General features: G+C 45.8%; 1 protein-coding gene across 4 annotated transcripts in view; it reads left to right on the top strand.

Moving 5' to 3' along the window:
• EVA1A (eva-1 homolog A, regulator of programmed cell death) overlaps positions 1 to 25,472 on the top strand; it is a 307,385-nt gene that overhangs the window by 280,232 nt on the left and 1,681 nt on the right. For all 4 annotated transcript variants that reach the window (XM_074991351.1, XM_074991353.1, XM_074991352.1 and 1 more), the window contains 2 exons: positions 9,524 to 9,688; positions 12,608 to 12,778. In XM_074991351.1, coding sequence (XP_074847452.1) covers positions 9,524 to 9,688; positions 12,608 to 12,778 — 336 coding nt within the window. The remainder of the gene's footprint in view (positions 1 to 9,523; positions 9,689 to 12,607; positions 12,779 to 25,472) is intronic.

A 25,472-nucleotide genomic window follows, 5' to 3' on the forward strand; every position in this document is an offset into this window, starting at 1 on the left:
ACTAGTTGTTGGCTCTGTGTATCTTGTGCTGTTTAGTGCAAGTGTGTCTGGGAGGGGCCCTTTAAGGGAGCGGCTTGCTGTTGAGTCCGCCCTGTGACCTTGTCTGCAGCTGTTCCTGGCACCCTTATTTTGATGTGTGCTACTTTGGCATGTAGACGTTCCCTCGCAGCCCCTATTTTGATGTGGTGCTGCCCAACGTCGACGTTGAACGCCAACGTTGCCAGCCCTGGAGGACGTGTAGACGCTATTCATCGAAATAGGTTATTTCGATGTCACTACATCGAAATAAGCTATTTCGATGTAGCATGCATGTGTAGACGTAGCCTTGCTGGACTGGTCACCATGTGCCATTTTGATCATCCACATGTGGAAATGGACGCACTAGCAGGAGCCCAGATTTGCAAACTGCTTAGTCTCTTCTGTAATTCCTGAGCTCTCATTCTGCAGCATGCTTAAGGACGTTCTTGTACTTAATGCCTGTACAGTGCCGAAGAGCATGACCTTGATTGTACCTTTTGGCACCAGGACAATGGGCATATGTCATCAGAGAAATGAAACAGATGCTTTTTGCTTAACACTTGTGAAATGCATATATAATACATTTCCCATTTTGGTCATTAGGGTTAACTTGTTGATTAAACTGATAAAAGATGATGAGAAAAACAGAACTTACAGCAGAGTTAGCAGCTTCTCCTGACACTACTTTGAGCCAAAGCAGAGCAACACCTATATAAAAGCACACACTTTAATAACATGTTAACTTGAAGCAATGAGCAAGTATTTGCGGCTCCAGAAAACGGGTAGCTACTTGCAGGAACATGAGGACACGGTACTTAATGTGTATATATCCATGGAGATTTTATATTACACCTGAAAGGCGGTAATCTGTGTGTGTATCAGTACATGCATGCATGCTCACACACATATACAACACACGTACACTACTGGAATAAGGGAGATACCAACTGTCTATGGGCCATCTGTTGTGAGGTTTGCAGCCTGACTGAGATGACAGTAAAAAGCACATGAAAGGGACAGCTCAGTGCAACAAAGCTCACAAGATTACCAGAAAGCCCTTCACCATCATTTCAGGAGGCAACTGTCTCCCACTGATTTTTCCCATCATTCTTACCCTGTCCCCTGCCTGCACTGCATTTTCATCTAGTTATCCTATTGAATGGAGAGTCATGAAAGAATAAAAGAAAGTAGAGACTAAAATGGTTCACTAGGTCACCTCATTCAAGTCCCTACCAGTGCAGCAGTGTTTCCTATAGTACATTGTCAATTTACTTATCCGGTGCAATATAAAATGGCACATATTTCCACCACTTGTCCCAAGGTGCAATTCAACAGTTACCATTGGGGGATCTTCCTGATATGCAGCCTGAAAATGCAACAAGAACCTACAGGGATGGGAACACAGCAAATAGGAGAGATCAAATCTAATTTTTCTGAACGTCATTTTTATATACAGGGTGAGCCTCTAGTCTGGCACCCTTGGGACTTGACCAGTGCTCAGAGAGAGAATTTGCTGAAACATGGGAGGTCAATATTGTCTAGCAGCATTACCAACACTGCGCTCTTAGAAGTTTTAGGGATAAATTGCAGCTAAATAACAGCACAGAATACTGAGAGCCAGGACTGGTGGCTGTACATAAACTTTATGGGACCATGGGAAACTTGGCCACTCCCACGATAATTGGTGGTCCGGCTAAATAAAATCACGCTGAACTACAGATATTGCTGGATGAGAGAGTTCTGGATTAGAGAAGTTCAAATTGTATATATGTTAGAGATGCACCAAACTCCCAGAGCTGAACAGCTCCACACTTTAAGAGCATTCAGATCCAAAGTCATATTTTATGGCTGTCATTTATAACCTACATATATTTGAAGACCATCTTCCTGTTCCCCAGCTTGTCAGTCCATCCTCACAACAGCTGTTATACTTTGAATTCTCTCCAGTTAATCTACCTATTTCTGTTGTTAATGCACCAAGAGCTGAATACAATAAGCCTAATTCAGATCTGAGCTTTGCACCCATGCAAATCTGAGGCAACTTGCTTTAACTCAGTGGAGTTACTTCAAGGCATTGGTTTGGATGCCAGTGGTATCAGACTGTGAGTCTAACAATGACTTCACTGATCGCTGTGACACTGGAAAATAAATTCATCTAGGAAAGAACAGTGTAGACATTATAGGCTCAGTCCTGAAAACTACTCTGCCCTCTTCATGTCACTCCTGGAAAAGAGTGGTAAACTCACACTTCTCCTTAGCGGGGGATTCCTTAGCATAGGTGAATCTCTGGGTGATACTCTCCTACAGCTATCACCCCCGGGCCTAGGGAGCATGATGTGGATGTTTCAAGTGGATATCATGCATAGCCAGTGCCAGTGTGTGCTCTGGCAATACTTGGCTGGTGGAGATCCTTTGTAGGGAAAAAGACTGGCTGAGTTGTGTTCATTACATGCCAAGAAATTGAGCCTTATGTGACTGCATGTGCATTGCTTTGTGAAAATGCAGAGCCACATTACACTTGGGAACATATAACTATCTGTCAGAGCTGGGATGTGTAAGCAGATGAACAGAGTACGTCTCTTTATATCACAGGTTTTCTTTCCAAACATAAAATGTACATACCACCCAAGAGCACTAGACACTTTTCCACTGTGCCCTTTGGAAAGCAAAAGCCACAGGAAGCGGCAGACTTATGAATCACTGGCTCTGAATCATAGGTGCTCTATATCTTGCTGTGAAATTCAAGAAAGTGGGAAAAAAGAACGGAAAGAAAAAGCACAAATATGAAATGAGAGGAGGAAGACAGAGCTGGGACAGAACACAGTGAGGCTTTCGTTGCTAGCAGATAAACCTGTATGTAAAGTCTACTGCCAAATTTTAAAACTTAAAGACGGAGGAAACAGGAGAGTCAAAGATGAGAAGTAGTATGGGGATAATCCAAAAAATGAATCTAAACATAGCACGGTAAGCTTACACATTCATTCTTTTAATGACTCTGTGGCAAATTTGCTCAGTATACAAGCCAAGAAGCTAATCTGAGTTTTAGCTCTTATTGTCTAGTCCCGTAATCCCTAGAAGATGAACTGTGTTCTTTTTGTCTCTCATCTCATTGCCAGGAATAGTCAAAATAAACAGTCAAAGCTTAACTGACAATGTGTAAGACACACTAGAGTCCATGGGATTCAAATACCCTGATGCTGGCTCTGGTATAAGAAGTTAGACAGGTGGGTAGAGATGGGAAGCTCTTCCATAGGGATGTTTATCCTGAGCAGCTACCCAGTTGTAAAAAACTTAGTATATCAATTGGTGTATCAGCTAAGCAAGCAGATAGTCTAAATACATGCAGGTGTCAATTGACGGTCCATTGACATCAGTCAAAAGACTCCCATTGACTTCAAAGGGTTTTGGCTCAGGCCCATATCTCAGATAATGTCTATGATAAGAAAAGTAAGTTGACTTTAGATACACAATTCTAGTTACGGCAATCGTGTAGGTAGAATTAATGTATCTGCGCTTGGCTTACTTGGCTGTCTCTACTGAACAGGGTCAACAGGAGAGTTTCTCTCATTGACCTCCCTTAATCCTTGCATCTTGCAAGGAGTACAGAGGTTGGATGTGACCCTGAGAGATTGATTTCGTGCATCCTGGCCAGATGACCCCGAGCAGGTCCATCTTCTGGGCTAGAGTAGACATAGCCCTAGGCCTCTGGGGAGACAGAATGTCTACTGCAGAGGAGTCTTGGTATGGCCATTTGAAAAGCTTGCACACAGGTTGTCCTGCATCATAGGTTTTAACTTTTCCCAAAAGCATGAAAGCTGTAATTTTCTCCATTTCAAACTCAGCTGCTGAATACCTGCCTGTTTAAGCGGTATCACATAGGCTGTTTCTACACAGGCCACTTCCTTCGGAAGTGGCATGCTAATATACGGAGCAAAAGATGCTAATGAGGCATGGATGCAAATTCCCCACGCCTCATTAGCATAACATCACGTGATTTGGAGTCTGGAAGACCATTCTTCCAGACTCCAAAACGCCGTGTAGAAGCGTGGCCCCCGGGGGGCTTCTGGAAAGAAGTCCTCCTTACGGAGGCCCCTTATTCCCAAAGATTTTTGGGAAGAAGGGGCATCCAGAAGAAGGACTTCCTTCTGGAAGCTCCCCCGGGGCTGCGCTTCTGCATGGCATTTTGGAGTCCAGAAGAACGGTCTTCCAGACTCCAAATCATGTGATGTTATGCTAATGAGGTGTGGGGAATTTGCATCTGTGCCTCATTAGCATCTTTCGCTCTGTGTATTAGCTGTGTAGAAACAGCCATAGGGAATAGCAAGCCCCTGGGAGGTGCAGCATGGGCTCTTTTGAGTCATGCAGCTGATTTGTGCAGGCAGGGGGTGGGCAGGAACCTACAGTATGAAAGAGATGTTTTCCCAGAAAGGCCCACTTGATTCCCATAAGGTAATTGGTGGTTCAGGAAAGTTGACTTACTGTAGGGTGTGTGAGTCATTTCCTTTTGTCAGTAGTTTGGAACAATTCCATTCAAAACGCTTTTGCATATGGTCAAATAATTATTTTGGGGGTATTTGTATTCAGTCTGAGGATTCTACACCACTGTACTTTGGTCCCTATCTTTTAAAATAAATGTGTGTGATGAAAAAATTGAGGTCATTAATGATCTGTTACTGTTTTCACAAGAGTAGAGGTTTTAAAATTCCAGTGTCCTGGCCAAATTCCAACTTTGGGTCTACCTAAAATCTCTTGAACTTCAATGTGAGATGGTATTCTTCACTCCATGTCTCAAACAATTGTGTTACATTGTTGTATGCTGTTTAAAGTAGTGGTGTTTTACATTGGAGGCTGCTTCATTCTTTCTTTTATATAGTGGGTCCACTGGAGGGTCTGATGCTGATTGCTTTAATCGTGTAAGTGGTCACATTTATTTCAGCAGGGTTGCTGGTATAAATAGGGTGAGCAGAATTTGGTCCTAAATTTATAAATTGCATAGGGATATGAAAGACCCTATAACTTGCAAATGTAAACTGGTGTTATTGTTATAAATAATAATAAATACACCAGGGGACTAAATGCATTAATGGGGCACCATGTTCAGACATATGCATTCCTTTAAAAAAAAAATCTCTTCATTGTTATTGTGTGGTAAGTGGTGTGCATGTCTCATTCTTTTAACAGTTTCATTTGAACGAGTTAGTGGATTTTATCATTGCAGCATGTAAAATACTTTCAGTCCAGTGGTCTTCAAAGTCTATGTGGCTCACATGTGTACAAGACACAGGCGAAAGAACTATTTTCTTTTAACTGTCTTAATTCACAGATGGCTATTTTTGATAGATTTGGATTTTGCTGTGTATTTTCATAGTTCTAACCTCATCCTCTCCCAGGAATTTATCTTGCTCTAAAAACTGGGCTCATTTACACTGGGCATTTATTCACAGTAAGTTTTTGTTATCTGAAGAATATGTTGAACTTCAACAGTTGCTGGCCACAGCCTGCCCAGATAAAGAGTCTGGATGTAGTTTTCCTCTCTGAAGTCAGTTTATTCAGCTCACACGGTATTTAAAGCATTAGCTGCAGGATATGTGTAATGTTCTGCAGGATCTATTTTAATTAGATGGAACTTTCAGAACAAACATCAAGGGCTGAAACGCACAAATGAACACACTGCAGTGAACTAGAAACCGACAAATCTTTTCCTGCCTGTTTTAGCGATGTACTTTCAATGTTCCTCTCTCCATTCTCCATATACAGATGGATAGATTGATAGATACAGATATATAGTTATATAATAGCAGTGGTTTTTTTTTGTTTTTGCCAGTACTTGCCAGCACCAGCACATTGGCAGCTCCAACCATGGGATTGGCTGTTGGGGGGAGAGGGCTGGGAATCGGCTGAGTATTGGCTATTTTTTTTTTTTTTGCAACAAAGGCACTGTATGATAGTGTATGGCTGTGTCTACACGTGCCCCAAACTTCGAAATGGCCATGCAAATGGCCATTTCGAAGTTTACTAATGAAGCGCTGAAATGCATATTCAGCGCTTCATCAGCATGCGGGCGGCAGCGGCGCTTCGAAATTGACGAGCCTTGCCGCCGCGCGGCTCGTCCAGACGGGGCTCCTTTTCGAAAGGACGCCACCTTCTTCGAAGTCCCCTTATTCCCATGAGCTCATGGGAATAAGGGGACTTCGAAGTAGGCGGGGCCCTTTCGAAAAGGAGCCCCGTCTGGACGCGCCGCGCGGCGGCAAGGCTCGTCAATTTCGAAGCGCCGCTGCCGCCCGCATGCTGATGAAGCGCTGAATATGCATTTCAGCGCTTCATTAGTAAACTTCGAAATGGCCATTTGCATGGCCATTTCGAAGTTTGGGGCACGTGTAGACACAGCTAGTGTGCCAGCTTGGGATGCAGGAGACAGAGGTGCAATTCCCTGCTCTACCACTGACCTTTTGTGTGACTTTGGGAATTTAAATTAATTTCTATGTGCCTCAATTTCCTCCTGTAAAAGCGTGTGTGTGTGTGTGTGTGCCATAAATGTGACTTCATTAAAGACTGGGAAGCGTTCAGACACTATGGCAATGTATACCTGCCATACAGTGAAAAGTTCAGTGGAATGGAGATAAACATTGATGGGGCAAATATTGATTAACAGGGAGAAGGGTTGATGAGTGGGTTTTTCTATTTCCTGCTTCTGCGATTCTAAATACTGCCCATGGGGAGAGGAATATTTTATTCCCTTGTCAGCTCTGTTCCATCCCAGAGATGGCTGCACTTCCCTGGTGTGGGTAAAGATACTTTCTTGTAGGCCACGAAAAGCTGGTCCAAAACCACTGAACAAATTTTGTAAAAGCATCTGTGAAATTTTACCCTCATTTCCTTCAATTTGTTTTTAAATTTAAATTTCCAAACAGTCTCTAATGTTCCACAATGCAATCTGGAACCCTTTGGGGGGAAAAGCATTATATAAAGACAGACCAAGATTTTCAAAAATGACTAGTGATTTTTGGATGATTTCTACTTTTGTTCCCCAACTTAGATTTGTTATGGGATCAGATATTCAGAGGGGGCTGAGTCCCGGTCCTCTGAAAATCAGTCTCACTTATGGGCATGTCGGGCGTGACCTCCCCACACAAATTGTTAGTTACTTTGGACACTCTTGGCAGAGAACTGTTATTTTAAACCAACCCCACATGCTTCCAGGATTTCCTGACTCTTTCAGTCTCTGCCATTGCCCAGGCTTCTGTTTAGCTACTCCCAGAAAATTTCCTCTACTGCCTCTGCCAGTGGTCAGCAACCTTCCTGAGGTGGAGTGTCGAAATTTGACCTTTTGACCTCCATGGATGGTCCGAGTACCGGTGATAGTCCTACTTACAACAGTTTCATTAATAAATAAATTAAGACACAGAGCTTCCACATTTAGGTGGTGGTTGGTGGCATTAGCTGGTTTGTTGTTAATCCACAGACAGCATTGCTTTGAGCAAGCTCCCGGCTACATGAGGAACGAGGGCAGGGTTGATTTCCCATCTCATGTGCCGATGAAAATCAGCATGCGTGCCACTCTTGGCACCCATGCCAAGGGTTGCTGACCCCTGGCCTATGCTGAAGAGGAGTTTGGCCACTCCAGGCCTCTCCAGAAACAGCGGTGTTGGATTGTTCATATTCACAAGCGAGGGCTTTCGTGTTTTTTTTTTTAATTTTTTCTTATTTTTTTAATGTCTACTTCTTGACCTGATGAGACTTGTCAAATAATGCTAGGAGCATAAGTGCTGATGCTTTAGCTGCCATCCACGAGAGGGTGGCCAGAAAATAGAGTTGTTCTCAGCCTCAGAAAATACAGCATGTCTAATACAGCATAAAGTAAGGGGACTGGGCTACTTCCTGATCCTTAGCCTTTGTAGCACTAGTGATATGAGTAATCAGAGATGGACATTATGGTGTTCAAAGTGTCATCTGATTATTTACAGCTATCGGGAAGGATTTTCTCTCTCCATGCAGGATTTCACTCTTGGCCAGGTCCTTCTTCACACTTATTTTTGGAGTGTTTTCAGCTGTATTAAAAAAAAACCAAAACCAAAAAAAAAAAACCAGCCTATGTTCTAATTTTTGGTATCCAATGAAACCACCGTTTTGTATTGGTTTTAACATAGGCAGTGACAGAAGTAACACATACATAATACTCTCTCACAGAGACTTTTGTTAATTTCCTTTCTTGTTTTCTTAGCCCTAAGATTTATGGAAGACAATTATGCTCTGTAGTTGTATAAAGTATTGGTCACTGCTGGAACCCAATCAGACAATGGCTACAGTTACACTACTGTAACTGACAGAAGTCACTGTTGGGAGAGATTTTTCCCAACAAAACTTATGTTGATAGAGTGCATCCACACACAAAAGCCAATCGGGAGAGTGCTTCACTCTGTTGACGGAGTAGCCAGACTGCCTGGCTGGTCTCTCAACAAAACAGGCACCCCGAAGCACAGCAGACAGGGCTGCCCATTGTTGTGGAGACCCGGTCTGTTGAGAGAAGCCCCATCCCCTAACCCCCAGAGCAGCCACACTGCTTTTTCATCAACAAAATCTGTCAACAGCAGCGTTCTGCCTCAAAGCTTTGAGGCAAAACGCTGCCGGCAAAAGTGTTCGTGTTTTGTCTAGATACTGTCGACAAAATGCATTTTGTGTGTGTGTGCTCCACAAGTTTTGTTGACCAAACCAGGGTGTTGCTGGCAAATCTTGCTAATGTGACAGTAGCCAAAGTGAATTGATGTCCTGTCTCTGTGTGTCAAACTTTACTGTGTGACCAACTCCTCAGCAAGTGTAAATCTGGGTAGCTTCACTGACTCTGCTGATTTGCAGATGAAGACCAAGCCGTATAACTACAGGAGAGAAAAATGTTCAGCTCTTACTAAAACTTCAGTGGTCCAAAGCAAGAAATGTAGTGTTACAGTATTGTGTACAGTAGTGTTGCAGTTTTTCTCTGGTTTGTAATTGTACAAAAGAATGATTCATTGTCTGCCTTAATTTTTCTTTCAAATGTTTTGGAAGAGAAGATAATATGCTAAGGTAAAAGATAAGAAGTGTTTATGTTAGGGGTTAATGTTTATGAGGAATTTGGAGAAGAACAGTGCTATAACACTGCAAAAGGTGGAAATATCAAACAACTCCATGTATTGCTTTTCCTTTTGGATGTTAATCAGTGTCTTAAAGAGACATGTGTCACCTCCTAGATCTTTTTCCGCACCGCCTCTAAATAGGTAAACCAATCTAAAGACTTCACAGTCTTATGATGTCTTATGAAGTTCACAGTGATTGTGCGCTGATATTGAATGTGTCTGTCTGGGCATTTACAGCACACTCCTGATGGTGGTAAATGAGCATGTCTTTGGTCTGCTTACATTATAATTAAATATGAGCTGAGCCTTGTAGCATAATGCAATTATTCAGTTTATTACCAGCTAAAATAATCCACCCTAACCATTGTGTTGTTCTTGTTATGCTTTTCTTGCAGTTCCCAGGAAGCTTCTGCATGAAACCGAGCTAAGACCAACCAACTACCCAGGAATTCAGCAACCACATTTTCCACAGCAGCCAAGAGTGTATGATCCTAATGTTATAGGGGACGGCGTGTTCTTTTCTGATGTCTCGCCTTCCATTCTAGTGCACTCTCTGCCAGGTAGTTTTGGCTGTAACAATATTTACAGAAAACTCGTAGTGATGATAACAATTATGAGTTCACATTAATGGGCACTAAATACCAGAATCCTTATTCAGGCATTTGGGCTGTTTATAAGCCCTACCCATTTTGTAGCCTTGGGAGAGATACAATTTTGTCATTACACAACTGGCCTGTGATTTCTGTAGCTTGTGATTTTTCTGTATCATTCCAGCAGTAAAGTACAATAAGTGTCTGCACACTCCAAGGATACCCCTACTACTTCAGAGCATGACCCTCCTTCCACTGAAGCAAAGGTGCTGGAACAATTTTTTGAGCGGTGGTGTTGGGAGCCCTGTAACCAAATTGAAACCCTGTATGCAAAGGAAACCACTTCAAGCCAGCACCCCCAGCACAGCTAGTTCCTGCACCCATGCAATGAAGTCAAGGGCAAAGCTTAGATTGACAGTGAGATCAGGGTGATGCTTGTGTGCTATATTAGAAGATTTACCCAGCATTGCACAGGTCCTTCATTCAGTCTTGTTTTTGTCTCTCTTCATTTAAATCATTCCTCTGGTGTGGGCTGGGGATGGAGGGTTCAGTATTCAGGCTGTCCAGAGGAGAGAGAACTACCCCAGCCTGTTCTCAAAGCAGCAGCTAGGGCCAGGTGACGTACACCTGTCCACAGCCACTGCAGCAACAGTGGGCCCAGCTGGGCAAGGGGTGCATGTCCCCCAGCCGGGGGACAGACAATCAGACACATAAACAAACTCCCTTCAATATATAGAAGAGAGCTGCCCCTTTAGTATGACAGAAAAAATGTAGGGCTGACATGATTACATTTAGTCAGTCGCTAAAGGGGCTCTTCAGTCTAGCTGTGGAAGGTCTAGCACAGCTGTCAGCAACTCTTCCAAGGCGGAAGGCTGAAATTTGACCTTTTGACCTCTGTGTGGTCCGAGCGCCAGTGATACTTTTCAAAGTCACTAATAGTCCAATTTACAACAGCTTCATTAATAAATAAATGAAGATGCAGAGCTTTACCATTTAGGTGGTGGCTGGTAGCATTAGCTGGTCTTTTGTTAATCTACAGGTGGCATGGCTTTGCGCAAGCTCCCAGCTGCCTGGGGGAGGAGGGTGGGGCTGAGCTCCCACCTCGTTTGCTGATGAAAATTGGTTTGCATGCCGCTCTTGAGACCTGTGCCAGGGGTTGCTGATCTCTGTCTAATATCATCCATTGGATGGGCACTGAAGCTGGACAAATTCAGACAGGAAATAAGGTGTAAATTTTAAACAGCGAGAATAATTCACCACTGGAATGATTTCCTGAAGTACGTCTTCACTACAGTCGATCTTTTGGAGTTTGATTTAGCAGGGATGCTCTAAATCAAACTTAAAGGTGCCTGTGTCAGCACCCGGACTCCAGCCCCCACTGCCCATTAGGGGTAAGGGAAGTCAATGGAGATGGTGCGGAAGCCTGAATCAAGGTACGTTGACTCTAGCTGTGTTAATTGCGTACCTTAATTTGGCCTTCCCCTGTAGCATAGATCTGCCCTGAGGGTTGTGGGGGATTCTCCAGCTCTGATCATTTTTAAATCAAGCTGGGATGCTCTTCTAAAAGATCTGCCCTAGGAGTTATTTTTGGGAGGCTCTGCAGCATGTGTTATATAGGAAGTCAGAGTAGGTGAGCAAAGGGATCCCCACTGGCTTTGTGCTGTGACTCTATGAAGCCACATAAATAGGCTGCAGCATCACATGGTCATTCACTGACCTGAGCCATCGCCCCCCTCAACATTTTAAATTAACTTGTCTCCTCCTGACCACCACAGCTGTCACTTGAACTCCTGGGTTGCTCCACTTCCAGGCGTGTTCATTGTGAGGTGAACAATGTAACCGTTCACCTGGGGTGTGAGCTGTGCAAATGAAAACACACAGAAGCTGCGAACAGACACAGATTTTGATGCCCTGTGTGCTGGAGTTGAAAGTGGCTTTACTCCCCAGCACTAATAGTATTTCAGGCACCAGAATCGTCAGTTTCCTAAACTTAATTCTAGCAGATAAGCTGAAGCCAGATGCTGTTGCCAGCTCCTGTGTACTGTCTGTTTGCCTCCTGTACCAGATACTCAGGGACAGGAGTCTTAAAAGGTTTAAGAGCTCTAGGCTTTTGCTCACGCTTAGGAGGTGGAAGGAGTGCTCTGCATAGACCGACTTTTTAATGTGTTTGAAACAATTAGTATTTTGCCAGTGGTTGTGGTGTCCGCAGACAGATCAAGGTACAGCCAGTTCTTACCAGTGATCTGATAAGGTCTGAAAGGGTTTCTTTCAGCCTCCTGGAATTAGCTGCCTTCTCAGCTCCAGTCTTCAAATAAAATAAAATCATTAACCTGTGTTCCCTCACCTGAAGGGGAAATTATGTCTGCCTGAAACACAATGAGAGCCTGCTTCTGAAGGAAGTCATAAACACAGGCAACGTCCGCCCTTCCCTTAATAGGGCTGGAGGGAAAGCAGTGCTGCTGGCCAGGTGTAGAGCTCTGCAGAGTGGCTGTGAGATGCAAGCATAGCTGACTGACCGTGTCTTTCAAGCCCGTGTGCTGAGTTACTACACATTTAATGGAACCCAGCAGCTGATAAAGGCTCTTTGATTTTCCAAAAAGAAAAGCAACCTGCTTCTGTATTTGCTGTGAAGCACATGTGTGTCTAACGGGGGAATGTGAGAGGGAGCAGTACCAGGGAGAGGAGATGCTGTCTGGCAGCCAGCACAGAAATTGCCTTGAATCCACCACGTGCACTCAGCTGAAGCTAACCATGAAGGTCCAGCTGCCGAACTGGGCTCAATTTGGCTGGCGTTTCCAGTGATTGGCTCCCAGTTTCTGAATGCAGTGGCAGGTTCAGTTGCGTTAGGGCAGTGCTGGGACTGACGTGCTTGTTCCCTCACTAAAACAGAGAAGAAGAAAGGGAGGTCGGCGACCTTTTATCCGCTAGACAACACTGCTCTGCAGCTTCCTGTGGATGAGACACAGCAGCCCGTGGATAACAGCAGCATGGAGCCCGTGGGCGTTAGCACAGAGATGGCCTTGCTCAGCAACATCCTAGCAGCATATTCTTTCATCACAGGTAGGTCACTTGCCTGCTTCTTCTCTGGGCTCCCCTCAGTGGGGCAGCACCAATGTAACTGAGGGTAGAATCTGCCCCTTTGTATTTCTGTCCGAGGTTCATTTTCCCATTTGTCCTTCAGCAGGTTTTCCCTTGAATGCCAGACCGGCATAGCCCTGAGAAGGACTGTCTGTACATAACAGGCTCTATTGTGCTCTGCCTGCGCTTGGACTCACCCTCGTCGCAAGTTAAATGCAATGCAATTTTATGTGCGGTATTATTTCTCATGTGCCTTTTTCCTTGAGAGCAAAGGCTGGCTCCTTAAGAAGGCAAGCTTGTTGTCCTGCAATTTGGAAAATGAACAGCACTTAGGTCGTTACCCTGCTTAAGAGAATTTGGCTTATCTTCAGTGGAAGTGTGAAGATGGAGTAGCTACTTAGTATAGCACATATTTAAATCTAATTTAGGGAAAGATTTCCCTCAGTCAACAGCTTAGCTTTCATCCACATTTGTTCTTGTTATGTGTCTGTCATGTAACACAGGAGCTTTCTTCCATTTACATTTATTTTAGAGTCACTCTCATTATGAAGATCATCAGGCAGAATCAGTGCTTGGGTGCAGCCAGGATGTGGGCCCCTGATAGCAAAAAGCCCAATAGAAACAGGGACACATCAATGCAAGCTCTCCACAGCCCCCATTTATATTACAAGTTGAACCTCTCTAGTTCGGCACCCTCAGGACCTGACTGGAGCCCAGTGAGGGAATTTGCCAGACCCTGGAAGGTCAATATTGTCTAGCAGCATTACCAATACTTCCACTGCTTACTGGGCTCTTAGAAGACATTTAGGGTGCATCTACACTAGCCAGCTACTTCGAAGTAGCCAGCACAACGTCAAAATAGCACGCATCGTGTCTACATGCGCCATGTGCTATTTCGACGTTGAAATCGACGTTAGGTGGTGAGATGTCGAAATCGCTATTCCCATCCGAAGATGGGAATAGCACCCTACTTCGACGTTCAGCGTCGAAGTAGGGCGAGTGTAGACAATCTGCGTCCCGCTACTTCGAAATAGCAGGGTCCTCCGTGGCGGCCATCAGCTGAGGGGTTGAGAGACGCTCTGTCCAGCCCCTGCAGGGCTCTATGGTCACCGCGTGCAGCAGCCCTTAGCCCAGGGCTTCTGGCTGCTGCTGCTGCAGCTGGGGGTCCATGCTGCGTGCACAGGGTCTTCAACTGGTTGTCGGCTCTGTGGATCTTGTGCTGTTTAGTGCAAGTGTGTCTGGGAGAGGCCCTTTAAGGGAGCGGCTTGGGGCTTTGCTGGCCCCTTATTTCAACAGGGAGCACTTGTGTGGGTGGACGCTCCACATTTCCTTCTGGGGCGGCTCCTTTCGATATTCCCCGTCACTACTTTGATGTGGAACATCGACGGCACCAGCCCTGGAAGACGTGTGGACGATACACATCGAAGTAGCCTGTTTCGATGTCCTTACTTCGAAATAGGCTACTTCGACGTAGTGTGCTAGTGTAGACGTAGCCTTAGGGGTAAATTACAGTTAAATAACAGCACAGAACACTGAGATCCAGGACTGGTGGCTGAAAACAAACTTTATGGGGCCATGGGAACCTTGGCCACACCCATGATAAGTGAGTATTCAGCTAAATGAAGGTGGGGGGATAGCTCTGGGGTTTGAGCATTGGCCTGCTAAACTCAGGGGTGTGAGTTCAGCCCTTGAGGGGGCCACCCAGTGATTTGGGGCAAATAGATTAAAAAAAAAAATCTGCCAGTGAGGGAGATAGGCCCTGCCATGAGCACAGGGGACCAGACTCAATGACCTCTCAATGTCCCTTCCAGTTCTATGAGATAGGTCTGTCTCCATATTAAATGCTGGATTACTGAGTTTGCCACATGAGAGTGTGCTGGACTAGAGCCGTTCAATCTGTAGTGGGAGCAGCAGTTGTTGGTGCTCCCTGCAGAGTGGGTGGAGCCAGACAACCAAAGTGTGGGTTGAGGCTGGCCAGGGCGTGTGCTGATTCACCACATTCCTCAGTCTAACTTTTGCTGGCAGGGTGCATGTTTACCTCTAGAATTATAATTGGAATTGCAAAACTACTGTCCCTGAACGTGAGCTCCCTTGTGCCACAGAGACAGGCCTTGCAGTTTGCTGGACCTTCCCCAGGCAGGACTGGTTCTGGGCCCACTTCCGGGCCCTTCTTTTTTAAAACCCGTCTTCCTGATTTTTGCAAAGGCACGTGCATATGCATAACATTGCATGTGGTGAATAATCCCACTGACTGCAACGAGGCTAAGCCAAGGCACGCATGGGGGGTCTTGCAGAGCCAGCACTTAAATGATTAAAGCGCAGTGTTGAGTTTTCTTTTTTTCACTGCACTCAGGTTTGGTCTCTTTTATTTCCTGTCGGTGCCATCCTCTGATTCTCATGCACTATCACAAGGCTGTAGTGTTTTTGTTCCTAGCACAAGGTTTGTCATTTGAATTTGGGCATGTATTCAGGAGAACGTTTCTGAGTAGGACTCTTTTTGTAATACTTTTTAAAAAAGCAGCCATGGTATTAAGTTCAAGATTCTGCCTCCCTCCTATCCTCCTATATCATGGCAGCAGCAGCTCCGGATTTTTCAGGGTCCCTTTAAAACAGTGATTCTTAATGTAGAAATAGATGTCCTTCATAAATGAAGATTGAATATTACATGGTTCATAGATATGTAGTCCTGCACGGAAAGAACTGCAAAGACCTGTAAATGCATCATCTGGCTAATCTGTCTGTCTGTCTGTTGCTCCCAGCACCCTGGTACGTTACAATCTCACATCTTTAACATAGCCAGTCCTCACACAATCTCTTGGAGACAGGGAAATGCTTGATCCCCATTTTAGAGGTGAGGATAGTAGCGTCAAGCACATAGAGACTCAAGCCAAGATTCTCAGAAGGTATTTAGGACCCCTAGCTCCCACTGATCTCAACTTTAAGTGGTAGGCATCCTTCAGTCTGCATAGACTATGGATCGCGCCCTTTATAGTTTCAATTGAGGGCTTCATTTACAGCGTCTACTGTGACTATGAAGACCCACACGAGAGTGACAGTCCTTGCTGCATCTCTTGCAGATGTAGTGGGTGTCTGGCAAGTCCTTATTGTGCTTTCTGTGCGTTCACTTCTCCTCTGCTAGCTGTCTGATCCTCGAGGTGAATGAACTCATGGATGACCTCTAACGTATAGTTGTCAATGCTGATTGACGGGGATTCAGCAACATCGTGATCGAGTATGTTTGTCTTCTTTAGGCTGATGGTAAGCCCAAAGTCCTTGCACGCTTTGGAGAACTGATCCAGCAGTTTTTGAAGCTGGTCTTCTGTGTGAGACACTACAGCAGCAGCATCTGCAAACAGCATGTCTCTGACGAGGACTTCCTGACTTAGAGACACACTAATCCCATGCCTGTGAATAATGCATCTTACTCTGCTCAGAAAAACGTCGAGCATATCTTTGTACAACTCAGGCTCTGTCCTCACTGGAGTCCTACCCCTGTTAGAGGACTTTTTTAATCTTTCTGCCAATGTGGATTAAATACAAGTTACCAGGTCAAATAAACAGTTGGCAATAGAATGGTTGCATAACAAAGGCTTGGATTTCTGTCCTGCCCTGAAAAGCCCTGAAGCATTTTACAAGCATTAAGGAACTGTTAACAACCCCTAGCCCTGAATCTGAATCCTTCTTCTGCAACCCTCCCTGCGCCCATTTCTGCCTGTGGGATTTAGTTGATTATGAGCGAAATCAGACTTGAAATTTGGTCTGAGATCTAAAGTTTGCCAAACTTTGCAGCTCAAACCTAGATTTTTGGCCTGGAGCCATTTCAAACCCTCTCAACATCTTTGTAAAGCAGGTTATTGTTGATGCTGCCTTTTTATAGTTGGGGAAAATTAAAGTGGTTCACACAAGGGCACACAGTGAGTCAGGGAAAGCTGGGACTAGAATCCAGGTCTTTTGACTATGCTGAAAGTGCCATTGATGACGTTTCCTTTTTCTTCACTAGAACTCTGTCCTATGTTCTTTCTTGTGTGTGGGTTGGGGGGAAGTCTCCTTTGAGCTAGGATTCTGCCAGATCTAGGGCTGTTCTGTGCTGGTAAGCTGGTTGAGACAGCAGTGAAGATAAAAGGACTATTGATGGCTTAATTATTTTTAAAATCGTTGTTTTTTGAGGACCTGTCCTGCAAGATACCATGCACCCTCAGTTACTGCTGAAGTCTGTGGGCATTGTGGGCCCTCTGTGTTCCATAGCATCAGGGGATGGTCCATGCTGCTGCACACCTGTTGCTTGTGGGTCCTGGCAGCAGACAAACATGGGGCTAAAGCTTCATTTCCTGACTACAGCTGTCTCCACCCCAGCTGGAGGATAGTCATTCAGAAGCCGGCTATTCTGACACTACAGTCATTTAGAGAACAAATTTGCGTGACCATCTGTCCTGTATTGGATGGGACAGTCCTGTATTTGGGATGCCAGAAAGGCGCCCTGACTTATTTTTTAAAAGGGGTGAATTGTCCCCGATTTGGGACACCCCCCCGGCTGACCTTTTCCACCAGCAACTGCGCAGGTGCAGCTGCTGGCAGAAGTTCTCTGAGAGTTCTTACCTGCAGGTTCCCAGAGGCTCCCAGTTCCCCAGTGGTGGGGAGTGGTGGCTGCAGCTGCTTTCCCAGGGCTCGGGGCGCACCGGGGGTTGTGGCTTCCCTGGGGCTGAGGCAGGGGTGGCTGCTGCTTTCCCAGGGATGAGGGGTGTGTGTGCAGCAGCTGTCGCTTCCTCAGGGCTTCCAGGGAGCGCTAGGGGCTGCTGCTTCCCCAGGCTCCTGGGGAGAACCAGAGGCTGCCGCCTCCTTTCTGGCTCCTCTGGGCTTGGTGGAGCTGCCCCTCCCCCACATATCTCCCTGTCCTCTATTTGGGTCAGGGAGATTTGGTCACCCTCGAACAAATCCATGGGACGTGGTTGGGGAGCTGCAGACTGGGAGACTGCAAACACTTGCCACTTGAATCTGTTGGCATTTAGTGGGCAGCAGGTGGGAAGGTTGGGTGCAATTACAGAGAGACGTGTCCTGGCCGTCCCCTGTATCTCCTTAGTAGACGTTGACCTGTGAAGAGGCAATGTCCTTATGAATGGTAGAGGAGTGTAAAAAGCCATCAGGGCAGGTCACTTGTGGGAGTGTTTGCTTTCTTTATCAACCTGCTCATGGCACTCCGAGCAATTAGTCAGGGTCCTTTTGGCATTCCAGCAGCATTTGTGTTTATTTCATGCAACCCCACAGAACTTTTAAAGGAACACCCCTACAGAAATTTGCAAAGCAAATAGAAACAATATCAGTAGCTGGTGACTGTATTATATAGGATGATCTGGTAAACCTATCAGATTTAGGCCTGAGTGCTCAACTGGTATGCATGTAACTTTACAGCACACATGTTTGCAGAAGTCTGTGGCTGCAAACTACAGAATTCTTATTTAGTATAGGTCTGATCCAGAGCTAGGGATGGTAATGTTTAACTGGTAGGGGCTGGAGCAGCCTCCTTCCCACTGCAGGCAGGGGGCTGCTTCACCCTATGGGGCCTGCCATGGGCAGAGGCGCTCCAGCACAGCCAGAGCAGCCCTCATCTGTGGCTTCTCAGGCCCAGGAGTACTGTGGACAGGGGTGTCCAGCCCAGATGCAGCAGCAATGGTTTTCAGCAGGTCCAGGGCATGCTAGGGGCAGGGGAACTCCAGCCTGGCTGGAGCAGCCTCCATCCACGTCAAAAGGGCAGGGAAACCAGCCCACTCAGGCTGTGCCCATTGCAGGCATTGGAAAGACTCTGGCTGGCTTCATTAGGCTTTAGATCTGTATGTGTGACCAAGAGGATAGCAACAAAGGTAAAACCATCCCTCCATCTGCGTAGTACTTAATGGGCTCTTATCACAATTGAACGTGAGTTTCTCTTCTCTGGCCTAGAAGTGAAGAGGCAGGGAAACTGAGGTACCATCTTACGCCTTGAGGTGGGCTCCCTTGAAGGTCAGGGTGGCAGGCAGCACATTAGCAGCAGGTACGGTGCCTCCATTTACCCTGTAGTAGTTCTCTGGGCAGAAGACTTTGATCTTCAGAACTGGTGCAGAGGGTCTCTTTGAACATGTATGTGTGTTGCGGGGGGACTATCATAAATCCCCCATAAACAGTGATGTGCTGCAAATACGGTAACAAGCGGCTCCCAAGCCCCAGAAATTGCTGGTGCTAGAAGTTTGACCAGGGGCTGCTTGCGCATCCCATCCATTACATCGCTGTCCTGGCACAAGGAGTCCAACTGGCTGCTGTGCCTTACAAAGGGCTAGGCACTGCATGGTGCACCATTAATAAGGACCTCCTCCCTGCTGAGCTCTCCGAGGGCCTGATGCCATCGCAGGAAATCACATGTAGTATTGTACAGATTAATTTGTATGTATGAAAACAGCAAGAAGAAAATAAAATGCTGTAATAGCAATAACAAGGTTGGCCTGGACCATTTCCTGGGGAATTAATGACCGTCTGGGCTGATGCTCCCAGCTGATCATTAGCCCACAGGAAATAGCCTCAATAATTGTGGTTTGCTTGGTTTCTTTTTTTAAAAAATGTGCTTCTAATTTTGGCTGTTGTGGAGCCTGTAGAAAATGGTGTGTGTTCCAGACACAGGGACGGGCGGGGAGAAGGCAGGCATGCGCCTTTTGGGTATATAAATTAAAAGAAGTGGTTTAGCCTCTTCAATCAACGACCTTTGCAGCTGTATGCCCAGCCCAGAAAGAGAGGCACCATAGAAAGGGGAGAGCTGATCCCTGCTAAGGAGATTGCATGGCATTTCAGGAGGGGTCTTGATTAACATAGAGGGAAAGAAGGTAACTCACAGATGTCATCTGAAACTGAGGGAGCAGTCCCTGACATTGGCTAATACTGTGAACTTGGACTTTTTCATGCCACGGGGCATATGGAACAATCTGCACAATGGACGCATGCTCTAACTCAGCAAAGCATTTAAGCATGTGTGTAAGTCTCAGTGAAGACAGTAAGACTTCAATATGTGCAAAAGTAGAGGACATATTTAAGTTGTTTGCTGAATCAGAGCCCAGGGGAGCACAGCTAGCATTGAGTCTGAGTTGGCTACTTGCTTAGAGAGGCCTTAAATGCAGATCACTGATACCCATCCTATGCACATTCCCTGCTGAAGGGACAGTTAGGAGCTCTGAGGTCAATTCTCTGCTTTGCTGATGACTTCTTCTGTGACCTTGGGTAAGTCATCGGGGTCCGAATGCACCAAAAGAATTAGCTGCTTATGAGCCAATTTTGACTCAACTGTGATGGACAAAACTCCCGCTGAAAACATGCTTAAGTTTTCAGGGTAGAATTTCCTTGGGCACCTATGTTTCTGCCTTTAGGCATGTACACTGTTGCCTCCTGCCAGGCATCCAGACACTTATCTCCTGCCTACATCCTAGAGCAGTTCACAAACCAGGGAAGACAGGCATTTATCCAGATTGGTAGGGGTGCTTAGAGGCTGCCTAGTGGAACAGGTCCCATGCACAATCTGGGTTGAGCGTACACACCTTTTTTATAACTTTTAGCCCCCTGATTAGAGCACGTGCTTGGGATGTAGGAGATACTGCTTCTTTTTTCCCCTGCCCGCACCAAAAGGGGAGACAGAATCTAAACGGACATCTCCGCCGCTCACCTGCATGTGTGTCTGAACCTTGGCCAGCTGGACTATTTGTACTCCCTCAGTCTCTCCTGCTGTAGCTGTTTCACTGTGGATCAGTAACGAAATCTATTGGAGTAAGGGGACTAGGGCCTAGGCAGGATGCCCTACCCGCTGGACTGCAGGCTCATTCTTGTGCTCCTGCCCAATGACCATGTAAGTGTTAATTCACCGTGGACTAGGAATAAGGATTTAGGTGCCTAATGGCCCAGTGTCTCAGTTCCTCAACCATCAAATAGGGTTAATAGCACTTCTCTACCTCCCAGGGGTGCTGTGAGGTTAAATATATTGAAGATTTTGGAGTCCTCAGCTACACTGTAATGGAGGCTATCTGAGAGCCAGAAATAGTGTGTAATGAGAAACATAGACTTTATTTTATTAAATTTTTAATAGGTTTTAGCATATGTGCTGGATTGACCAGCCAAGAGACAGACATTTGCTGTTTAGCCACGTGGTGGGTACAGCATAAGCCACAACAGTGCAAGCTTCTCCAGACTGTCTTACCAGCAGGCCTCAGCTCTGCTCCGGAAGGACTGGGCTGGGTTAATCTTTGAGGGCAACATTTTCAAGAGGGCCCTGTGTGACTTGGGAGCCAAAAGCCCACTGAATTTTACTCAGGCTGTATCAGGGGACAGGAACATGGGCAGTATCATTAGCAAAACCATACATCTGAGCAGCACCGTTATATGGAGGTACCACCCAACAGGCTTCTTTCATCAACACAATTACCACCTCCTGAGAAGGGGGCGGGGGGTAGCAGTGCCAAAGGGAGAAGCTCTTCCATCAGCATAGGTAGCGTCTTCAGAAAGTGTAACAGCAGCTTGGCAAGCCCTGGGTCATTTGAGGAATAGTTCCTCAAAGGTAGTTAGATGCCTTACTGCCGCTGAAACCACTTGGCACTCTGCGGCTGAACACCTTTGAGGAGCTGGGGCTCAGGCACTTTGGAACCGGTTCCCTGGACTAATATGGTCCGTGTAGCCTGGTGACAGGTATGCCAATTAGTGTCCAGGCTGACAGTGTGTTCTGTGATCTGCCCACTGGACTGATGGACGCTGCAAGTCCTATCACCAAATAGCTGCAGGATGTTCAGAGCACGCAGGTTCTGAATCTGAACCTTCTCCTGACCTCCCCAACTGTTTCCTGACCTTCCCCCCTGCCTCTGCAAACAGCTTCCCTCCTTCCCCCTGTTGTAGGGGGAGCACTTAAAGGGAGAATGACCCTTTTCTTCCAGCCAGGCAATCAGAGGAGCCTCCACCCGCAACACAGAAAGTTATAGTGAGCATGTATCTTTTTACGTGCAGAGTTAGAGTTTGAAGTCCACCTCCCTCGCTGTGCCACACTTGCACCCTGAAAACTGCTCTGAGGAAAATCTCCTTACACTTAACGGATTGCAAGTGCCTGGTGCAGGTGTGGCCGTCCTCAGGGCAACATCCATGATGCTGTATTCAGTCAGAGGAATGCTGCTTGAGGAAAAACCACAACATATGGCCCTCAGTTAAGATGGTAAATCAGGACTGAATTGCGTAGTTTGGTTGGTAAAGCAAGGTACACATGTCTAATACCCTGGATGGTGCAGTGTCTAATACGCTGGATGGTGCAGTTTCCTATGTACTATAGAAATTTACAGCTTTGCCTTTTTATATTTTAAGAGTTAGACAATGTTCTCTGTTTGGCTAATGTAAGTTTTATGGGTCATAAGGCAAGGATGACTGGCCAAACTCACTATTTTAGGTGTGTGTATATGCCGCTGCCTGCATGTACACCCAAGCAAACACATGTAATCTCTTTCTCCAAGGGACAGGCGTTTTCTTCAGTGCCTGTGCAATGCTAGCACAATGGGTGCTGATTCATCACCAGTATGGCTCTTCAGAGTTACCGCCGCACTACTACTGCTACTAGGTTGAAAAATGACTAGTAATTTGGTGTGCTTTCTTGTTGGATTGCAAGATTTAAAATGTCTTAAAAGAAGGCCCAATTGTCAGAAATGCTGAAAACTCACCCTTTGAAAGTTAAGTTCCCTTTTGAGGTATCTCAGGTTGGCCACCCACAGTTGGAGGCCTCCCAAATTATTGGTCACATTTCAAAATCTTGGCCATTTCTTGGTTGCTGTGTGGCTGAATTGTCCATATAAACTGATAAATGCTAGCTCTGCAGTTGAATGAAGGGCTACAGTTCAGTGAAGGAGTTCAGCTCATGTCCTAAGTGCCAAGGGCATAACTAATGGTTCACAAATGCTGGCAGAGCCCAAAGATTAAATTACTACCCTGGTAATGAATGAAGGAGTTGTGTGTAGTGAATGAAAAAATTACTGGCTAACAAGCAATCTGGTTTCAGTTCGTTTACTGACTGCCCATGGCAGCTAGACCGATGGAGAGAGAGTGTAGAAAAAAGAAGGAAAGTGGTGAAAGAAATAATGTTTTCAGTCCATTCCTGGCTCCACACTGTGCTTTTTATGAATTGTGGTAAAAGGGTGAGCTATGGAACTGATGCAACATGCATATGTCTTTAAAGTGAGCCTGTTTGTGTATGTGAATTTAGTGCTCACACAAATGAGGTTCTTCTAATCATATTAGCCAGGCATACACTAGACAGATCGTAAAGCAAGCTTCCGCCAGTGCAAACCCCTTCTCTTCCAGCCCCTGGAGCTTGCCATATGCTCACTTGAAAGTGAAGTTTAAGGGTAAGATTAATCGCTGCACAAAATAATCCACCAGTACATCCAGGGAATGCGGGGAGGCTTGGGGCTGCCCAAGTCAGCGGGAGTTAAGCTCCTAACCTTCTTTGGCCCCTTTGAAAATTCCACCCCTAAATAATCTCCAGTCCAACTTTATCTTTAATTCAGGCTTGTACTGTTGTTATTTATTTGTGTTGTGCCAAGAACAGGTATAAGCCACACACCTACAGAGTGTGGGTCACTGTCCCATGTAGCGGCACCTAGGCCACTTACACAGAGAGAATGAGTCACCCCTGCAGCCTTAGCTGAGAGTGAGCTGTCTTTTAGCGCACAGTGTAGAGGCTCATGAGCTAAGCTCCAGTAAGTTAAAACCCCCGGGGGGCAGTAGGGGTCATCAGCCTCCTTAGAGAAATGTGGTGTTAAGAGGGGGCTTGACCAGGATGGGAGTGTAAGCGCTACAGACTGGATCAAGTAGGGGGTCCCAGAGACAGGCAAGAATGAGGTACAAAGTGGATTCTTGGTCTGATAACTTGTGCAGAGTAAACAGGATGGTTTTGCAGGAATAAATAGAAACAGAAAAGAAGGAGTGGCCACCTCAGGCCTGGTCTATAGTAGGAATCAGAGTCAATCTCAGATATGTAACTCCAGCCACGCCATTTGAGTAGCTAGAATTGACGTATCAGGATTGACTTTCTTCCCTGGCATAGATAAGAGATCTTTGGGCTTGCGCTGACATCCCTTACTCTGCACGTCAGCGTGGAGTACCAGGGTCGATGGCCGAGCCCAGAGAGATTGATTTTGCTGTGTCTTCACACGTGGCAAAATCGATCTGCAGAAGATTGATCAGGATGCATCAATCCCCTCCCACCCCGCAATAAGTATAGATATACCCTCAGCACATAGAGCCTTGCAGGCAAAGATGAGCAATTGATTGGATCCAAACAGCGCAGGGGTGGTTTTTATTGCAGCAGAGAAGGTACCGCAGTGCTGTGGGCTAAGTAAAGGGCAGTATGCCCACCACATTACATAGAACTCTGTTCCTATTCAGAATTCTTCCCCCTTGTGCTTTCTGTAGCTGTGCCATGGGCATCTTCAGGTATTGGCCTTCACAGTGACCTTTAACCTCATTCAAACCCAGAGTCAAGGTGCCCTGCTGGGGAGCAGTTAAAATATGCTTGTTTGTTTCATTTGTGGCCCAGTATTTCAAGAGAGAATTACATGCAATGGGTTTGAGATGATTATGTTGACCCCCTGGGGTATCCCCTCCACCAGCAAACTTCGGCCAGCTTCAGCCAAATAAACACCCCGATAATACCCTCAGCTGCTGCACACTAGAAATCTGCTTGAAGCAATTTTACAGGTGTTTCCTGCATTGCCTTCTGAAAACTCCAGTTTCAGAAGACCCAATTCTGCTTTCATTTCTAAAGTTGCAATGGGCTCCAGCAAATGCAGACTTAGCTTGAAGAGGACAGACATCTCCCAGCCCCAAGGGCCGGATTGTCAACTGGTGTAAAATGTCACAGCTCCACTACTGACCTCAATGGAGCTGTACTGGATCTGAAGATCTGGCCCCAAACTTAAAGGCTCTGGCTTGAATTAACAGGATTAAATTCGGCTCCAGCTGTTTTGCCTAGTTCATCTTGATCCTTTGTTGGATCAACTGCTTTGTTGCTATAACACTTAAATGGGCCAAAGTGATTCCCCACATAGAAAGCATGTGTAATTATGATAAATTCAACACATAAGAAAACACACAAATAAGATGGATGACATTTTAGAATACATGTGGATCCTTCCACAGCTCATTAAATCTTCTCAGAAACATTTTTATGAAGAATCTGTCAAGTTAATGCCCCATCTCCATTAATCTTGGGGTATTGTCAATAGTATATGTGGGTGGGCTGGGCAGAAAACCAGCAGGTTTGCCTTAGAGAAGCAAACGAATGCTGCAAATAGATAGTATGTCAGAGTGAGGCTTACCACATCAGCAGTGTAAAGGTGCACAGAGAACATAGAGCTTTCTAATTATCTTCATTCCTTGCCTGATAATGTATGGGGCAGAAATGTGCACTTAGTCACTGCTGAGTGTGCAGCTTGCTGGCTTCACAAGCGCACTCCCATAGGTGGTAGAGTTAGTATAACCCATACACCCACTGGGTGTGGTTCACTGTCCCATGTAGTGGCACCTAGGCCACTTACAGAGAGAAAGAATGAGTCTCTTCCCCAGCCTTAGTTGAGTAGCTGTTGCCTTTTAGCTCCGGCTGTACAGGTACCTGCACTAGGCTCCAGAGATCCCAGGTTCA

Source organism: Carettochelys insculpta, chromosome 3, assembly GCF_033958435.1.
Source record: "Carettochelys insculpta isolate YL-2023 chromosome 3, ASM3395843v1, whole genome shotgun sequence".
NCBI classification, from domain to species: domain Eukaryota; kingdom Metazoa; phylum Chordata; order Testudines; family Carettochelyidae; genus Carettochelys; species Carettochelys insculpta.